The sequence below is a fragment of the Myotis daubentonii genome, chromosome 8 (assembly GCF_963259705.1).
Source record: "Myotis daubentonii chromosome 8, mMyoDau2.1, whole genome shotgun sequence".
NCBI classification, from domain to species: domain Eukaryota; kingdom Metazoa; phylum Chordata; class Mammalia; order Chiroptera; family Vespertilionidae; genus Myotis; species Myotis daubentonii.
Window position 1 is genome coordinate 85,440,348 of NC_081847.1, and position 16,375 is coordinate 85,456,722.

At 43.5% G+C, this 16,375-nt stretch overlaps 1 protein-coding gene across 9 annotated transcripts in view; it reads right to left on the reverse strand.

The window, feature by feature from the left end:
- DYM (dymeclin) overlaps positions 1 to 16,375 on the reverse strand; it is a 259,645-nt gene that overhangs the window by 232,177 nt on the left and 11,093 nt on the right. For 8 of the 9 annotated variants that reach the window (XM_059707262.1, XM_059707264.1, XM_059707261.1 and 5 more), the window contains one exon: positions 13,948 to 14,139. In XM_059707262.1, coding sequence (XP_059563245.1) covers positions 13,948 to 14,087 — 140 coding nt within the window. In that variant the 5' untranslated portion in view covers positions 14,088 to 14,139. Of the gene's footprint in view, positions 1 to 13,947; positions 14,140 to 16,375 lie in introns of those variants that run through there. The other variant, XM_059707263.1, reaches the window with a different exon arrangement.

Genomic DNA, 16,375 nt, shown 5'->3' on the forward strand with positions numbered 1-16,375 from the left:
CCAGTGGGCACATCCCCAGTGGGGGATGTGCAGGAGGCAGCTGATCGATGTTTCTCTCTCATCGATGTTTCTAACTCTCTCCCTCCCTTCCTCTCTGTAAAAAATCAATAAAATATATTTTTAAAAAAACATGTAAAATTTATGTGAATGATGAAGAACTTGAAGAAAACAAAAAATTTAAGTCTAATAAGGAAAGCAGAAGACTTTCTTATAACTGCTATGAAATAATAAACTGTAGTTTGGTCAGGAAGCTAATTTTTAATTACATATTCCCTAATTCACAGCTTTCAGTACTCTAAACTGGTTTTATTTTACTTGTAAACACACCAATCTCATATGTGAATCTCAATAATGAAGATAATAAACTCATAGTTCAAATCCATTAATGAAAAGCAAATGGGCAGAAAGCTGTTGATGGGGAAATTATACATAGATTTCTGAACATAGATCTGCTGAACAATTCAAGTAAATATAATTATGAGGTTCATAAAATAAACACTGAAAATGCTTAAGTCTCTCTCACTGAAAATTTTGCCATAAAATGATTTCAAAATTGATATTATATTAATAATGTCATTTTCAGCCCACTACATACATACTCTGACAAATTATATGTTTGTCATTTTAAAACACCATCTGAGCAAATCAACAAGTAACCATTCAGAAAAGTATGGAAGCATTCCTGAGACGTTTTCCCCCTTACCTTAGCAAAGAGAGAATTACAGAAATCATTCACAAAACTAACTAGAATCAGCCCATTCAGTGGTTAAACTGTGGGAATATTAATGTTTTAAAAGGGCCTATTCATAGAAAAAAGTCAAAGGATAAAAACTGCACATAAATTTATTATAGCAATTTTTAACATACTAAACAGAACCAAAAAGGTATTTATATTCATGTGATTCACAGGCAATCCTATATGCTGTCATTCAACTGCCAAAATGAAAGGAACTATAACTATTAAAGTGTCAAAGTTTCAGCAACTACCATGCAAGATAATATTATATTTATTTTCTCAAGAAAGTAACAGAGAGAAAAAAAGACTTAAAAATTCAGATTCCAGCCAACACAGTGAGAAAAAGAAAGAAGGGTATACTTGGAACAAAACTTACTTGTCCCCTTATTATAATGTTTTAAACATGCTAGTTATATCTTCCCCCACATAAACATTAGTTTAAGGGAGAGATCAGCTCTGGGCAAACTCAAGTATCTTCCAAAATGATTTTGCATAGAAAGGTATTAATGAAGGAACAGATTTTGACTCAAGATGTAAAAATTTCTTTTGGTCTCTCAATTGAGAAACTAAGATGCCAAAAAAAGTCTCAAATTATTTATTCCCTTAGTAAAATGGCCTAGTATACTCTTTTGGTCCCTGTTCAAGTGAACCTATGATGAAGGAATTAGAAGTGGGTTTAGAAAACAGTTTAGTAATTATCCCAGGCATCAAAAATTCTAAGAAAAAATTAATTTTACAATCACTTAATTGTTCTGTCAGTTAAAAACTTGTGACCTAATTCAATAAAAGTCTCTTTCCCTGTTTTTCAACTAAGGAAACAGATCAAGAAACTCAGAAGAAAAAAGAAAAGAAACTCAGAAAAGATCCGTCAGACAGCTCCCCTTCACAGAGACGACACATACTACTCAAGGCAAGATTAAAATAATGGACAGATTTCATGTGTTAATTATACATAATGTAATCATTACATTTACGTTGTAAAGAAGTACCTGCTATTATGACCTATTGCTTTGAAAGTGCTTGAAAATGTGAATACAGCCCTGGCCGGTGTGGCTCAGTTGGCTGGGCATCATCCAGTGCACCAGGAGGCTGCTGGTTCAATTCCCAGTCAAGGGCACATACCTGGGTTGTGGGCTCCATCTCTGGTAGGGGGTGTGCAGGAGGCAGCCAATCGATGTTGTGCTCTCACATCAATGTGTCTCTCTCTCTCCCTCTCCCTTCCTCTCTCTCAAAAAAGCAGTAAACTATTCTCTTTTTTAAAGTGAATATATAAGGTGGTGATTCTTTTCGTAAAGATTATCATATAATTAACCAATAATTGAAGTTTGTTCTGTGATTATCCCCCCAAATGAGGATTGTAAAGCATCAAGGCCAACAGATCTGTCTCAGAACCACACAAACCTGGTTAAATCTGGTCCAGAACAGCTACTTACTAGCTGCGTGACCTTGGGTAACCTCCCTAGCTCTCAGTTTTCCCAGAATGATCACAGAATCTATCGCATAGATTGGGTATGAGAACGTAATTAGGAAATGCCCCTAAGGCAATGAGCCCAGCACCTGGCACACAGTAAGTGCTCAATAAGTAACCGCTGCCCTGGCCAGTGTGGCTCACTTGGTGGGGCACTGTCTTGAACACTCAAGGGTTGTCGGTTCTATTCCTGGTAGAGGGCCAGCAGGTGGCAGCCAACTGATGATTGCTCACCCATCAGTTTCTCTCTCTCCCTCCCCTTTCCTCTCTCTCTAAAATAAATTTTAAAAATCTTTTAAAAATAATATAAATAAATAACTGCTAAGTTAAGATAGATGTTTACATTAGCCAAGCCTCTTAGCTGAATGTGCATATTGTTTATAATGTAAGGGGGAATCCTAAAAGAAAAATCAGAGTGGTCACTGAACCCTAACAATGCTGAAGAGAAATGAAAGACATTTAAAAGAATTTTCTAAGAAAGTACAACAAACTGAAGTTTAAAAAATATAGTGATGTGGTGTATTCATACAATGGCTATTATTCAGCCTAAAAAGGAAGGAAATTCTGTTATGTGCTACAACCTGGATATAACTTGAAAATATTATGCTAAGTGAAATTAGCCAAACACAAAACGTCAAATATTATGTGATTCCACTTATATCAGTTACCAAGAATAGGCAAATTCACAGAAAGAAAGAATAGAGGTTGTTACCGAAGGGGTTGGGGCCGTGGTCAGCAAACCGCGGCTCACAAGCCACATGCGGCTCTTTGGCCCCTTGAGTGTGGCTCTTCCACAAAATACCACGTGTGGGTGCACACGTACAGTGGGATTGAAACTTCGTGGCCCATGCGCAGAAGTCGGTTTTCGGCCTGGGTGAGTCTATTTTGAAGAAGTGGCGTTAGAAGAAGTGGGGGGTGTCAGTCGGTTGGGCGACGGGAGACACGGTGCAGACGGGCGCGGGATACGCAGCGCGGGGGAGGCGCTCTCGATTCATGCGCTCGCGATTCACGCACCAGTTGAGTGAGCCAGTCGGTCAGCAGTCTCACTGTGCAGTGGTTAGTGCTAGTCGCCTCCGCAAATCGCGCGCGGGTGACAAAAAAGATAGACGAAACAAGTATACGAGACGAGTGTGGATGGGAGAGTTGGAAGGGGTCTACCTCAGCGAACGTACCTCAATCAGATTGAGGGCGTTTTTAGCAAAGGCCAGCTTAGGAGTACCCTAATTAAGTTAAATAACAATGTACCTACCTATATAGTTTAAGTTTAAAAAATTTTGCTCTCAAAAGTAATTTCAATAGTTGTACTGTTGATATTTGGCTCGGTTGACTAATGAGTTTGCCGACCACTGGGTTAGGGGAACAGGAAATGGAGAGTTATTATTTAATAATGGGTACAGGGTTTCTGTTTGAAATGATGAAAAGTTCTGGAAATGTACAGTGATGACTAAACAACGTTGGGAATGTACTTAATACCTCTGAATCATACACTTAAAAATGGTAAATTTTAAGTTATGTTAATTTTACCACAATAAAACCCACTATGTGAGTAAAATCCACATTGTAGGAGAGTTAGTAAATTACGGCAGCCTAGGCTCAGTGCTCAAACACTGCCATTAAGACATGCTTGTCTCTTTAAACCATGCGACATAAGACACCTTTAACATGGCCAAAGGACCCGAGGTAATGCGTTTCCTTGCTCGCTGTTCTGCCACCTGGACTTCTGCCATTCCTCCAACAGCAGAACTTGCTCCTGCTTCTGGTCCTTCACACCTGCTGCTCCTTCTACCTGGACGCTCTTTCCCAGGATCTCGTGCCTCACTCCCCAATTTCACTACCTGTGTCTGCTGAAGTGCTGCTTCCCCAGAGACCCTCTATCTGAAGAAATCTCCCGCTTTCTGCTTGTTCCCATTCCGTCCCACTTCATGACCTTGGTCTGCTTTTGTTATTGCATTTGACACTTCCAGAAATGACGTTATGTATTTATTTCTTTACTTGTTTATTACCCACACCTCCACTAAAATATAAACTTGATAAGGGCAGGGACCTCATCCCTCATATTCACTGCAAGGTTTCCAGCCCTTAAAAATGGTACCTGGCGGGAGATATCTGTAATGCTATCAACAATAAAAATATATATTTTTAAAAAGTGGTACCTGGCAAATGGGAGGCATTTTTTTGGTAAATAAATGTAAATATATCACATATAAATCAATTTTTTTAAAGTTACATAGGAGTATAATCTCATGTTTGTGGGAGGGAAAGACATATAAAATGTATATGTCCATCTACAGGTATGGGCATTTTAAAAAGTATGCAAGAATAAATAAGAAAATTTCAACAGTAGTTATCACTATGTGATGAGAATACATGACTATTTTCCCTTTTGTTTCTGTATTTTCTAACTTTAATGAAAGAGTTGTGTGATTTTTTTTTAAAAATTAATTTACCAACAAAGCTACTAATAATTCATTTAACTTATATAATTAGGGATTTGTACAAAGACTTGGCTACAAGAAGTTCATCAGCATTTTTTATCTATAATAATAAAAACATAATATGCTAATTAGACCGGACAACCTTCCAGAAGAAGCTGGGGCTGCGAGGGAAGCCCGGGTTTCGGGTGCCAGAAGGAAGCCGGGGAAGGAAGGCCTACTCTTGCACGAATTTCGTGCACCGGGCCTCTAGTATAATCATGAAAAATAAGAAACAATCAACATGTTCAACATTAGTTCAATAGTTATGTATATCCATAAGAGAAAACATTCTACAACTTAAAATGATGTTGTAGGAAAACACAATAATTATGTACTTCCATTAAGACAGGACATTCTACAACCATTTAAAACTATGTTGTAGGAAAACACTGTAGGAGGGAAATGTGAATTAGAGAAACATAGAATATGATGCAAGCACTTTGAGAGAACTGAAAGGATATACCCAACATGTTAACAACGGTTACTTCTCACTGCTATTATTTTTATCTTCTTACCCTCCTTGTGCTTTCCTGACTTTAAAGTACTGAAAATGAGCATGCATTGCTCTGGTACTCAGGAATGGGAACAAATATAAATGCTTCCTTCTTGCCTTATTTGAGCACCATCTAGTGCTCAGTATATATAACACATCTTTCATAATACAGTAAGGTTTCTAAAGAGTAGCCTTTATAAAAAGGGCATTGTGGAAGCACAAAGACAAGTATTACTAGAATCAGTGTCTGGCCTAATTTTAAAACAACTGACAAATTAATTCAAAAGAGTCATAGGATTTTTAATCATTAGGATAAGGCAGTCATCAGAAAATTGGTGAAATTTCTGCTGCTATTTTCATCCCTCAAATATTTTAGACTAACTCTCAAGACAGAGCCCTTGATCTTGTTTAAATTAATGGCTATTTATTCCTGAAAGAAGAGGAAAGTCAGGCACTGTACATGCCTTATGGTGTTTTATCCTCCCCACAAGTCTACATGGTGGGCATTATGATTTCCATTTTACAGAAGCATTTAAAGGCTCAGTAAGATGAAGCAGCTTGCCTAAGCTCAAAAAGCTAATGAATAAATGGGGAGACTGAGATACAAGACACAGTTGGTCTGGCTCCAAAATCTATGCTCCCCCTGCCATGCTTCCTGCCTCTGTTCTCAATACTTTACCCCAAATCACTGCACCTTTTGGCAAAATGATTCTCATTCTAAATAAGCTGTCTAAATAAGCTCAGCGCTGCTCTCAAATCTAGAACTCTTAAGCTCATTAAGTATTAACAACAGAAGTGTTGACAAGGACGTGGAGAAAAGGGAACCCTTGTGCACTGTTGGTGAGAATGCAGACTGGTGCAGCCACTGTGGAAAGTAGCATGGAGTTACTTCAAAAAATAAAAAAATGAAACTGCATTATGGCCTAGCAATTCCACTTCTGGGACTGTATACAAAGAAACTAGAAATACTAATCAAAAGAATATATGCACTCCCATGTTCATTGCAGTGTTATTTACAACTAGGGGCCCGGTGCACGAAATTCGTGCACTGGGGGGGGGAGTGTCCCTCAGCCCAGCCTGCCCCCTCTCACATACTGGGAGCCCTCAGGCGTTGACCCCCATCACCCTCCAATCGCAGGATCGGCCCCTTGCCCAGGCCTGATGCCTCTGGCCTAGGCGTCTGGCCCAAGCAGCGGGAACCTGCAGTGGCAGCGGGGGGTGCCGTGATCGCGCGGGCTCCGCCCTTGCTCCTGCAGGATGCCTCTGACTGAGGCGTCGGCCCGGGCAGCGGGGACCCACAGCTGCAGCGGCCCTGCGATCGTGGGCTCCGCTTTAGGCCCAGGCAAGGGGCCCCTAGCTCCTGGGACTGCCAGCTTCGACCGTGCCCAGCTCCCATCGCTGGCTCCACCCCTACTTCCTGCTATCACTGGTCAGGGCGGAAAAGGCACCTGATTCTCCGATCATGGCTGGGGGGCAGGGCAAAGGCCGCCCCAGGGCCGCCTTTGCCCTGCCCCCCAGCTCTTAGTGCCGGGGTCCAGCCCCAGCGGGTCCAGGGGTTCCCAAAGGCGCAGACGGAGTCGGTGAAGAAGGAATGGTCTCGATCTCCAGAGAGGTTCTGCTTCGGATCTCCAGCCAGGTTCTGTGGCCAGGTCCTGGTCAGGTTCTCTTGCCAATCTCCGCAGTCAGGTTCAGTCCAGGATCCCTGCCATGCTCTCTCGCCAGGCTCCACCCCCAGGCTCCGAGGCCAGTCCCTGTCCAGGATCCTCCGGCATGCTCTCGCCAGTGAAGTTCTTCTGTCTCTAGAGAACGTTCTGTGTAGGTTCTGTGCCTAGGCTCTGTCTCTCTTGGTCCTGTCTTCCAAGCCCTGTGTCCTTAGTTCTGTGTTCTGAGTTCTGAGTTCTGTCTGTTGTTGTCTTGTTGCATCTGTATTTATACCAGTTGATTCTAATCCTGTCAATTTCTATTACAAAGGTTAGGGCGTTTCTTATCTCCATTCCAGGGAGTAAAGATTATGTAGCTTAAGCATGATTGTTTGTAGTTAAATTGATTAACTACTCGCCTGGCACTTAGTTAAGGAGTTTCATCCCCTCCCTAACTTCAGGGGAAAATTCCTACCTGGGGATTCAACCTTTCTCGGAGAGGTGACCTTGGTTAAAACACAGCGCCAAGAAGGTGAGCAAACATATTAAGAACCGTATGCTATATATGCCAGGTCCCTTGAAACAGCAAGGATGGACCGGCTCCCGGCATCTTAGCTCCCCGCTGGTTTTCCGATCACTGTCAGTGGCAGGGGGCTTCTTCTTGCTTTCCCTTTCGCCTCCCTGCATTGTGCCTACATATGCAAATTAACCGCCATCTTGTTGACAGTTAACTGCCAATCTTAGTTGGCAGTTAATTTGCATATAGCCCTGATTAGCCAATGAAAAGGGTAGCTCGTACGCCAATTACCATTTTTCTCTTTTATTAGTGTTGATAGCCAAGATTAGGGAGCAGCCTCAGTGCCCATCAGTAGATGAGTGGATAAAAAAGCTGTGGTACATTTACACAATGGAATACTATTCAGCCGTAAAAAAGATCTTACCTTTTGCAACAGCATGGATAGACCTGGAGAGTATTATGTATGCTCAATGAAATAAGTCAATCAGAGAAAAGCAAGTACCCTATAATTTCACTTATATGTGGAATCTAACGAACAAAATAAACTAACAAAGTAGAGACAGACTCATGGATACAGAGAACAGTCTGACAGCTGTCAGAGGGTAGGGGGTTGAGGGTTGAGTGAGAAGGGTGAAGGGATTAAGCAAAGAAAAAAAAAAAAGAAAGACTCATGGACACAGTTATAGTGATTGATTGCCAGAAGGAAGGCGGGGTGGGGGCAGGTGGAAGAGAACAAAGTGGGGATAAATGGTGATAGAAGACTTGACTTGGGGTGGTAAATACTCAATACAATATACATACAGATGATGTATTATAGAATTGTATACCTGAAACCTGTAAAATTTTATTAACCAATATCACCCCAATAAATCAATTTTAAAAATATTAATTTTTACATCAAATATCAATCTAAAACAAAACTTTTAAAATATATTTTTCTATATAAAGTTCTGTTAACTAGATATATCAGTTTCACAAGGATGTAGGACTTCCGTTTCCTGCTTAGGCACAGAACTTCAGCTCTTCATCACATGGTGGTGACGTAACTGCTACTGCCTCACATTTGGTTTTCCTGACCTACTTTCTCTTCCTTCCTATCTATCACTCACCTTACCTAAAAAGCAACCTCCCTAAAACAATACTTTCCCCAAATCCATTCAACAAAAACCTACCAGGGATCAGAATTCTAATCCTCCACTTTCTAACAAGTGTGCCAAAAACGAACAACAAATTTTGATGTTCCCATTCAGCCCTCTGTGGTCAGAATTGCCACACCCTTCAGAGCCTCCAGGCCACTACAGCAGCCTCATCAGTTTACCCTGAAACATCATGAAATTCAGGGATTAACAAAAGTAGGCTTACAGTTGTGTTATGCAAAACAGTTTATTCCTGTATAATTATTTATTAACTAGAGGCCTGGTGCACAGATTTGTGCACCAGTGGGGTCCCTCGGCATGGCCTGCAGTGATCAGGCCAAAACCGGCAATCCAACACTGCCTGCTGCTCCTGCCTGCCACTCCCACTCATCCCAGCTTCACTGTGCCTACCACAGGCTCACACCCAGTCAGTCCCATTCAGGAGAGGCTCGACTCTCTGCAGCAACGCTCATCAGCCATGAGCCCTGCGTCTGGAGCCCGTGGGTCAGGTGAGTGGTGCTCCCGCTGTGGGAGCACACTAACCACCAGGGGGAAGCTCTTGCATTAAACGTCTGCCCCCTGGTGGTCAGTGCACAACATAGTGACTGGTCGACCAGTTGTTTGCTTAGGCTTTTATATAGACTAGAGGGCCGGTGCACGAAATTCGTGCACAGGTGTGGTCCCTAGGCCTGGCAGACGATCAAAGTACAGTGACTCCACTGCCGTCCACTGCCAGCGCCACGTCACCGAAGCCCGCCATGTTTTGCACCGCCCCCTGGTGGTCAGTGCACATCATAGCAAGCAGTCGAACTCCCAGTTGAGGGAACAATTTGCATGTTAGGCTTTTATTATAAGGGACTAGGGGCCCGGTGCACGAAATTCGTGCACTGGGTGTGTGTGTGGGGGGGGTGTCCCTCAGCCCAGCCTGCCCCCTCTCACATACTGGGAGCCCTCAGGCGTTGACCCCCATCACCCTCCAATCGCAGGATCAGCCCCTTGCCCAGGCCTCTGGCGTCAGGCCTGGGCAGGGGACCCTCATTTCCCCCCATCACTGGTTCTGCCCCCAGCCCAGGCCTGATGCCTCTGGCCCAGGCGTCAGGCCTGGGCAGGGGACCCCCAGACCCCTCCGATTGCTGGCTCTGCCCCTTGCCCAGGCCTGATGCCTCGGCCAGAGGCGTAGACCCCCATCACCCTCCGATCGCCTGATCGGCCCCTTGCCCAGGCCTGACGCCTCCGCCAGCGGTGTCAGGCTTGGACAGGGGACCCCCATCTCCCCCTGATCACTGGCTCTGGCCCCCGCCCAGGCCTGAGGCCTCTGGCCCAGGAATCATGCCTGGGCAGGGGACCCCCATCTCCCTCTGATCGCTTGCTCCACCCTCCGCCCAAGCCTGACGCCTCTGACCCAGGCTTCAGGCCTGGGCAACGGGACTATCATATCCCCCCAATCCCCGGCTCCGCCCCCCACCCAGGCCTGATGCCTCGGCCAGAGGAGTTGACCCTTATCACCCTCCGATCACCAATCACCGATCGGCCCCTTGACCAGGCCTGAGGCCTCCGGCAGAGGTGTCAGGCCTGGGCAGGGGACCTCCAGCTCCCCGTGGTTGCAGGCTCCGCCCCTGCCCAGGCCTAACGCCTCTGGCCTAGGCGTCTGGCCCGGGCAGCAGGGACCTGCAGCTGCAGCGGCCCCGCGATCGTGGCCTCCGCTTTAGGCCCAGGCAAGGGACCCCTAGCTCCCGGGACTGCCAGCTTCGACCGTGTCCAGCTCCCATCGCTGGCTCCACCCCTACTTCCTGCTATCACTGGCCAGGGCGGCAAAGGCGCCTGATTCTCCGATCATGGCTGGGGGGCAGGGCCGCCTTTGCCCTTCCCCCCAGCTCTTAGCTCCCCCCTGGGTTTCTGATCACTGTCAGTGGCAGGGGGCTTCTTCCTGCTTTCCCTTTCGCCTCCCTGCATTGTGCCTACATATGCAAATTAACCGCCATCTTGTTGGCAGTTAACTGCCAATCTTAGTTGGCAGTTAATTTGCATATAGCCCGGATTAGCCAATGAAAAGGGTATCGTCGTACGCCAATTACCATTTTTCTCTTTTATTAGATAGGATTATTGTATTATAACTGTAAACCTACTTTTGACCACCCCCGTATGTTGGGAAGTGCTTTCATTACTCCCTAAAATATGTCCCCAGCTTATTACATTTGTTTCTCATGTCCTTCTAACATAAACTGGAAAAATTAATGGAAGTATTTTGGTCATACTTTATTCACAGCACAAGAATCACTTCTACTCATATGTATAAGGTTATTCACTGATGTACTATATGTAATAACAAAACACTAGAAGCAATTCAATTGGTAAAAGTATATTGCTACATTAATTTTGGTATATTCAGCCATGACATGCGATGCCCCATGAAAATAATGAGGAAGCTAATATAGAGAAGGCTCTCCAAGACACAGTCACTGAAAAAAAGCACAAAGTACAGAAGTATGTGTTATTATTAGTCTAAAATGAGGGGGATGTATGTGCATATTTGTTTGTATATGCATGTGCTATGGTCTGAATGTTTATGTCCCCTGAAAATTCATATATTGAAATCCTAACCCCCAAAGGTGCAAGTATATGGTATTAGTAGGTGGGCCTTTGAGGGTGATTAGGTCATGAGGTGGAATCCTCATGAATGGGATTAGTGCCTTTTATTATTAGAAAGGCCCCAGAAAGCTTGTTGGCTCCCTCCACTGTGAGGACAGAGAGAATGTGCAGGCTGTGAACTAGAAGAGGGCCATCGCCCAACCATGCTGGTGCTGAGAGCTCAGACTTCCTGCTCCAGAACCCTGAGCAACAATTCTTGCTATAAGCTACCTAGTCGGTGGTATTTTGTTAAAGTCGCTCTCATGGACTAAAACAACATGAAGCATCCCTTAAGTCTACCAGACCTGAGGCCCTGAACCTTCGCTTTCCTGTTGAAGTGCTTGGTTCATCAGCCGCTCGTTTCATTGTGAATTTTCAGAATTTTTTCACGTCAAACCACACAAAGTCAATTCAAACACATGGGGGCAGACATTTGCAATGGCTAACCATGAGGTCTGACTACGATTGGATGGTTATTTTTAGTTTGTGACGCATTTTTTTCAGGTACTAGGCAAAGTACCGAAAATCAGGTACAGCGGTCTGGTAGGGTTAAAACAGTGGTTCGCAATTCTGGCTGCACATTAGAATCACCTGGGAATTTTTTTTTTAAATCCTGATTTCTGGGCCTCATCCTCCAGAAATTGTTTCTTTGTTATGGGGTAGGGAAACAACATTAGTAACAAAGAAACAGAATTTCTGGAGGATGAGGCCCAGATATCAGGATTTTAAAAAGATTCCCAGGTGATTCTAATGTGTAGCCAAGGTTGAGAACCACTGCCTTAAAAGGACAGCTAAGAAAAGTGATAACATCTGTTGCCTCTGGGGTAGAGAACTAAGCACGTGGGAGGACAGAAGAAGGAGACTCCCACTTTTACAACCTTTGAATCTTTGAATTTTGATCCAGAAGAATGCATTACTTTTCATACAAAAATAAATAAAATTATAATTTATTAAATTCCCTCTGCAGACACCATGGCTCTTCCATCTCTTCCTATCATCTGCCAATGCTAGGGCGGGCTCCAGCCCACAGGACAGGCCCCTGTGACCAGCACTTTCCTTCAGGCTGGCTGGTATCCCACTGGTCCACACCCACACACGGAACTGTGTCACGCCTCAATGCCTTGGTCCATGCTCTTTTCAAAAATGTCAGGATTCTGCCCTAGCCGGTTTGGCTCAGTAGACAGAGTGTCAACCAGTGATCCGAAGGGTCACAGGCTGGATTCCAGTCAAGGGCGCGTACCTCGGTTAGCGGCTCCATCCCTTGCCCTGGTCAGGGTGCGCGTGGAAAGCAGCCAATAGATGTCTCTCTCCCACTTCAATGTTTCGCTCTCTTTCTCCCCTTTTACCCCCTCCTTCCTCCCTTCCACTCTTTCTAAAAATCAGTGGAAAAATATCCTTGGGTAAGGATTAATAAAAATAAATAAAATAATAATAAAATATAAAATAAAATAATGAAATAAAATAAAATAAAATAAAAATGTCAGGATTCTCCTTCTTGCTTGCTCTGCTTCTAAATCATCCACCTTCTTTGGGGCCCTGTTCATATTGCAACCCCTCCAAAATATTCTCCAGAACCCTGGAATCCTGCCTATCCCACACAGTATCCATGCACCCTCTGATTTTTTACTTGCATATCTAGAATATGGCTGGAATTTGTATATCTGATTTTATAACTGAATTATTTAAAAAAAACTGTTTAGTCAGGAAGTAATAATTTCTGCTGAAGGATGGAGTGATTACCACAATATTATACAATTAGAATATCAGAAAAAAAGTGAAAATCTGATCATGCCCTTTCTGATGAAAATCTTTCCATGGTTTCTACTGATATTAGGACAAAATCAAAACTCATTAATATTTTTCATCAGAACCCTCAAATCTTCCAAACCTCCTCCCTCACCACTCCTCTTAAGTTTCGCACACTTGACATGTCATTCCTCACCACTGGGCTTTCCTTATGTTGTTCCCTACCTGGACCAGTCCTCTCCTATTCCCTAGCCACCTTTCCTCTGGCTCAGGAATCAGTTTAAAAGTGAAATATTGGTTTTCACCTATCAAACTGACAAAGGTCAAAAAGTCTAAAAATGCATTAAATTGACAATGGTGTGCGGAAATATACCTTCTCACACATTGCTGGCAGTAGTATAAATTGTTACTACTTCCATGGAGCACAGTTTGGCAATATCTACCAAGATAACAACTGCATATGCAGGTTGACCCAGCATTTTTACTTTCTTAACTAGAGATATATTTGTATGCATGAGAAATAATGTATGTAGCATTAGTTGTTATAGCAAAAGATTGGAAACAATCTATGTAAATGTCCACCAAGAGAAAACTGATTATATTCTATAAATATTCTGCAGACATTTAAAAGAAAAAGGCAGTTGCATATATGCTTAGATATATTTTAATTAACTGGGAAGAAAAAGCCAGAGATAGCCAGCAAAAAAAGAAAAAGCAAGATATGTGTAGTATGCTACCACTTGTGTTCAAACAATTTTGCAAAACTATATGAGATATATACTTAAATAACCTTGTACTATCTTTAGAAGGATTAAAAAAAACTGCTACCAGGAATCATCTCTGGGGAAGGGAGGTGGTTGTTGGTTGAGTGAAAGAAAAGGAAGAAAAACTTACTTCCTGCTTTTCTACCTTTTGGATTTTCTACTGGTACATGCATGATAAACAGGCAGATAATGGATGGATGGATGGATGGATGGATGGATGGATGGATGGATGGATGGATGGATAAATGGACGAAGAGACATTAAAAAAAATTTTTTTTTAACTGAGCATACCACACAATGTATGTGGCCCTCTATACAAATTTTAATCTCCAAGTGTTCTCTTACCTGCTGGTTGGTGCAGGGAAAGAGAATGAGAGAAGCTGATTCCAGAACGGGTCATTCTCAGAGACAGGTTCTGTGCCAGAGAGCTTTTTTAAGTACTCATTTTTGGGAAGATCACCAATTGTGCTGCTGTTGGATCCCATCTTCTAATCTGGTAGACAACTTGTCCTTAAACCTTCATTTCCACAAGACAACCTGGAAAAAAATGAAAAGAAATTTCAAACTTATTCAAAACAATCCTCAAACTTTTCCTTCCCCTTGACCTAAATGTAAAAACACTGTAAACATACTAAAGGAAATCAGAACCTTTCTTTATTTTTAAATATATGTGACATCAGATACAAAGTTACAAGGAGAAAAATGGAGCTAACCTCTGTCTTAACCAACACAAACACAAAAGTCAGAATCTATACTTCTAGATCTTAGAATGGGCGTACCTCCCGCCCCTGGGCGGCAACAACACGGTACTATCTGCTGAGCAGTGAAGGCAGTGCCCGAGGCAGCTGAGTGCCCGAGGCACAAGCGAAGACTAGCCACTGAAGTACCCGTCAGAAAGTCCCACCTGTCCCCACCCTCACAGAGAGCAGAGCAGAAAACTGAGGTCCACTGGCATCTCTTCCGCCAAGGATCATACCAAGCATCACACACACACACACACACACACACACACACACACACACACACACACGGCCTGGACCCAGTTTACTGTATTTGGAACTCCCAAGACTCTTACTTATGAAAACCAGAATAAAATGGAACTTAAAAAACCCTGTATCCAGCCCTGACCAGTTTGGCTCAGTGGATAGAGCGTCAGCCCGTGGACTGAAGAATCCCAGGTTCGATTCTGGTCAAGGGCATGTACCTTGGTGGCGGGCACATCCCCAGTAGGGGGTGTGCAGGAGGCAGCTGATGGATATTTCTCTCTCATGGATGTTTCTAACTCTCTATCCATCCCCCTTCCTCTCTGTAAAAAATCAATAAAATATATTTTTTTAAAAAAAGAAAAGAAAAAGAAAAACCCTGTATCCAATCAGCTCACCTCCTAAGAGTCCTACTGCTCTTCCCTCTTGCTATGCCTCAAGGCTTCCTAGACTCTCAGCTCTTCTTTCTCTCCATTTGTCAGTAACAGCCTTTCTTCTCCTGGTTTCACTAGTGGCTTCCATGTTACTCTCAAACCTCTCCTAGTCCCAACCTCTGACCAGAATGCCAGTTCTACCTAGATCCCTAAGATACTGAAGATTTTTTTAAACTCAAGGATAACATATTTTAATTATGTGTGTAACATATAAGCAGTAATTTTGTGGATAACAATGCCCCTCACATAAGTCTATACTAAAAACAAGAAGCATGCTATGGCTTATGCCATTAGAAGTAAACCTTTCAAAGGACCTATTTTTCTAAATTTGTATTTATTGATTTTAGAGAGAGAGGAAGGAAGAGAAGGGAGTAGAGAGAGATGAGAGAAACATCAATTTGTTGTTCCACTTACCTACATACCCAGTGGTTAACTCTTGCATGTGCCCTGACCAGGGATCGAACCACAACATGAGTGTATATGCTCTAACCAACTGAGCGACCCAGCCAGGGATTCAAAAGACCCTATTTTAATGCAATGTAGTCAAGAACATGTGTGTGCAAAACTGATTCCATCCTCCCTCTCAAAACCAGTTTGCCCTCTCAACTTCCACTACTCCCCTGAAGTTCTCATTATGTAAAAACTACCCTCAAATGTGATTCTTCTGTAGTATATATGACATATCTCCTGAAGTAGATATCCTAGATATGCAAACTGACCCTAACAGCAGAAAGACTGGGAATGACTGGTCACTATGACACACACTGACCACCAGGGGGCAGATGCTCAATGCAGGAGCTGCCCCCTGGTGGTCAGTGCACTCCCACAGGGGGAGCTCTGCTCAGCCACAAGCCAGGCTGACGGCTGCCAGTACAGCGGTGGTGGTAGGAGCCTCTCCCGCCTCCTCAGCAGCACTAAGGATGTCCGACTGCGGCTTAGGCCGGCTCCCCGCTGGCACGTGGACATCCCCTGAGGGCTACCGGGCTGCCAGAGTGATGTCTGACTGCCAGCTTAGGCCCAATTCCCCAGGAGTGGGCCTAAGCCAGCAGGTGGTCATCCCCCAAGGGGTCCCAGACTGCGAGAGGGCACAGGCCAGGCTGAGGGACCCCCCCCCGCCCCAGTGCACAAATTTTTGTGCACCAGACCTCTAGTTCCTAAATAATAATTTACAGTAAAAAAAAAATTATTGTTGTTAAATAAGTGGATTATACTCTCTTTACCTTCTCTCCTTCAGGAAGGATCTGAATGTGCTCTGGCTTGTGTTTTAACCTCTATGTGAGTGACCCCAGAACTAATATTTTATTCTGACTTCTCAGTCAAAATCTAAGCATAAATCTTTACTTAATGGCCATTTCA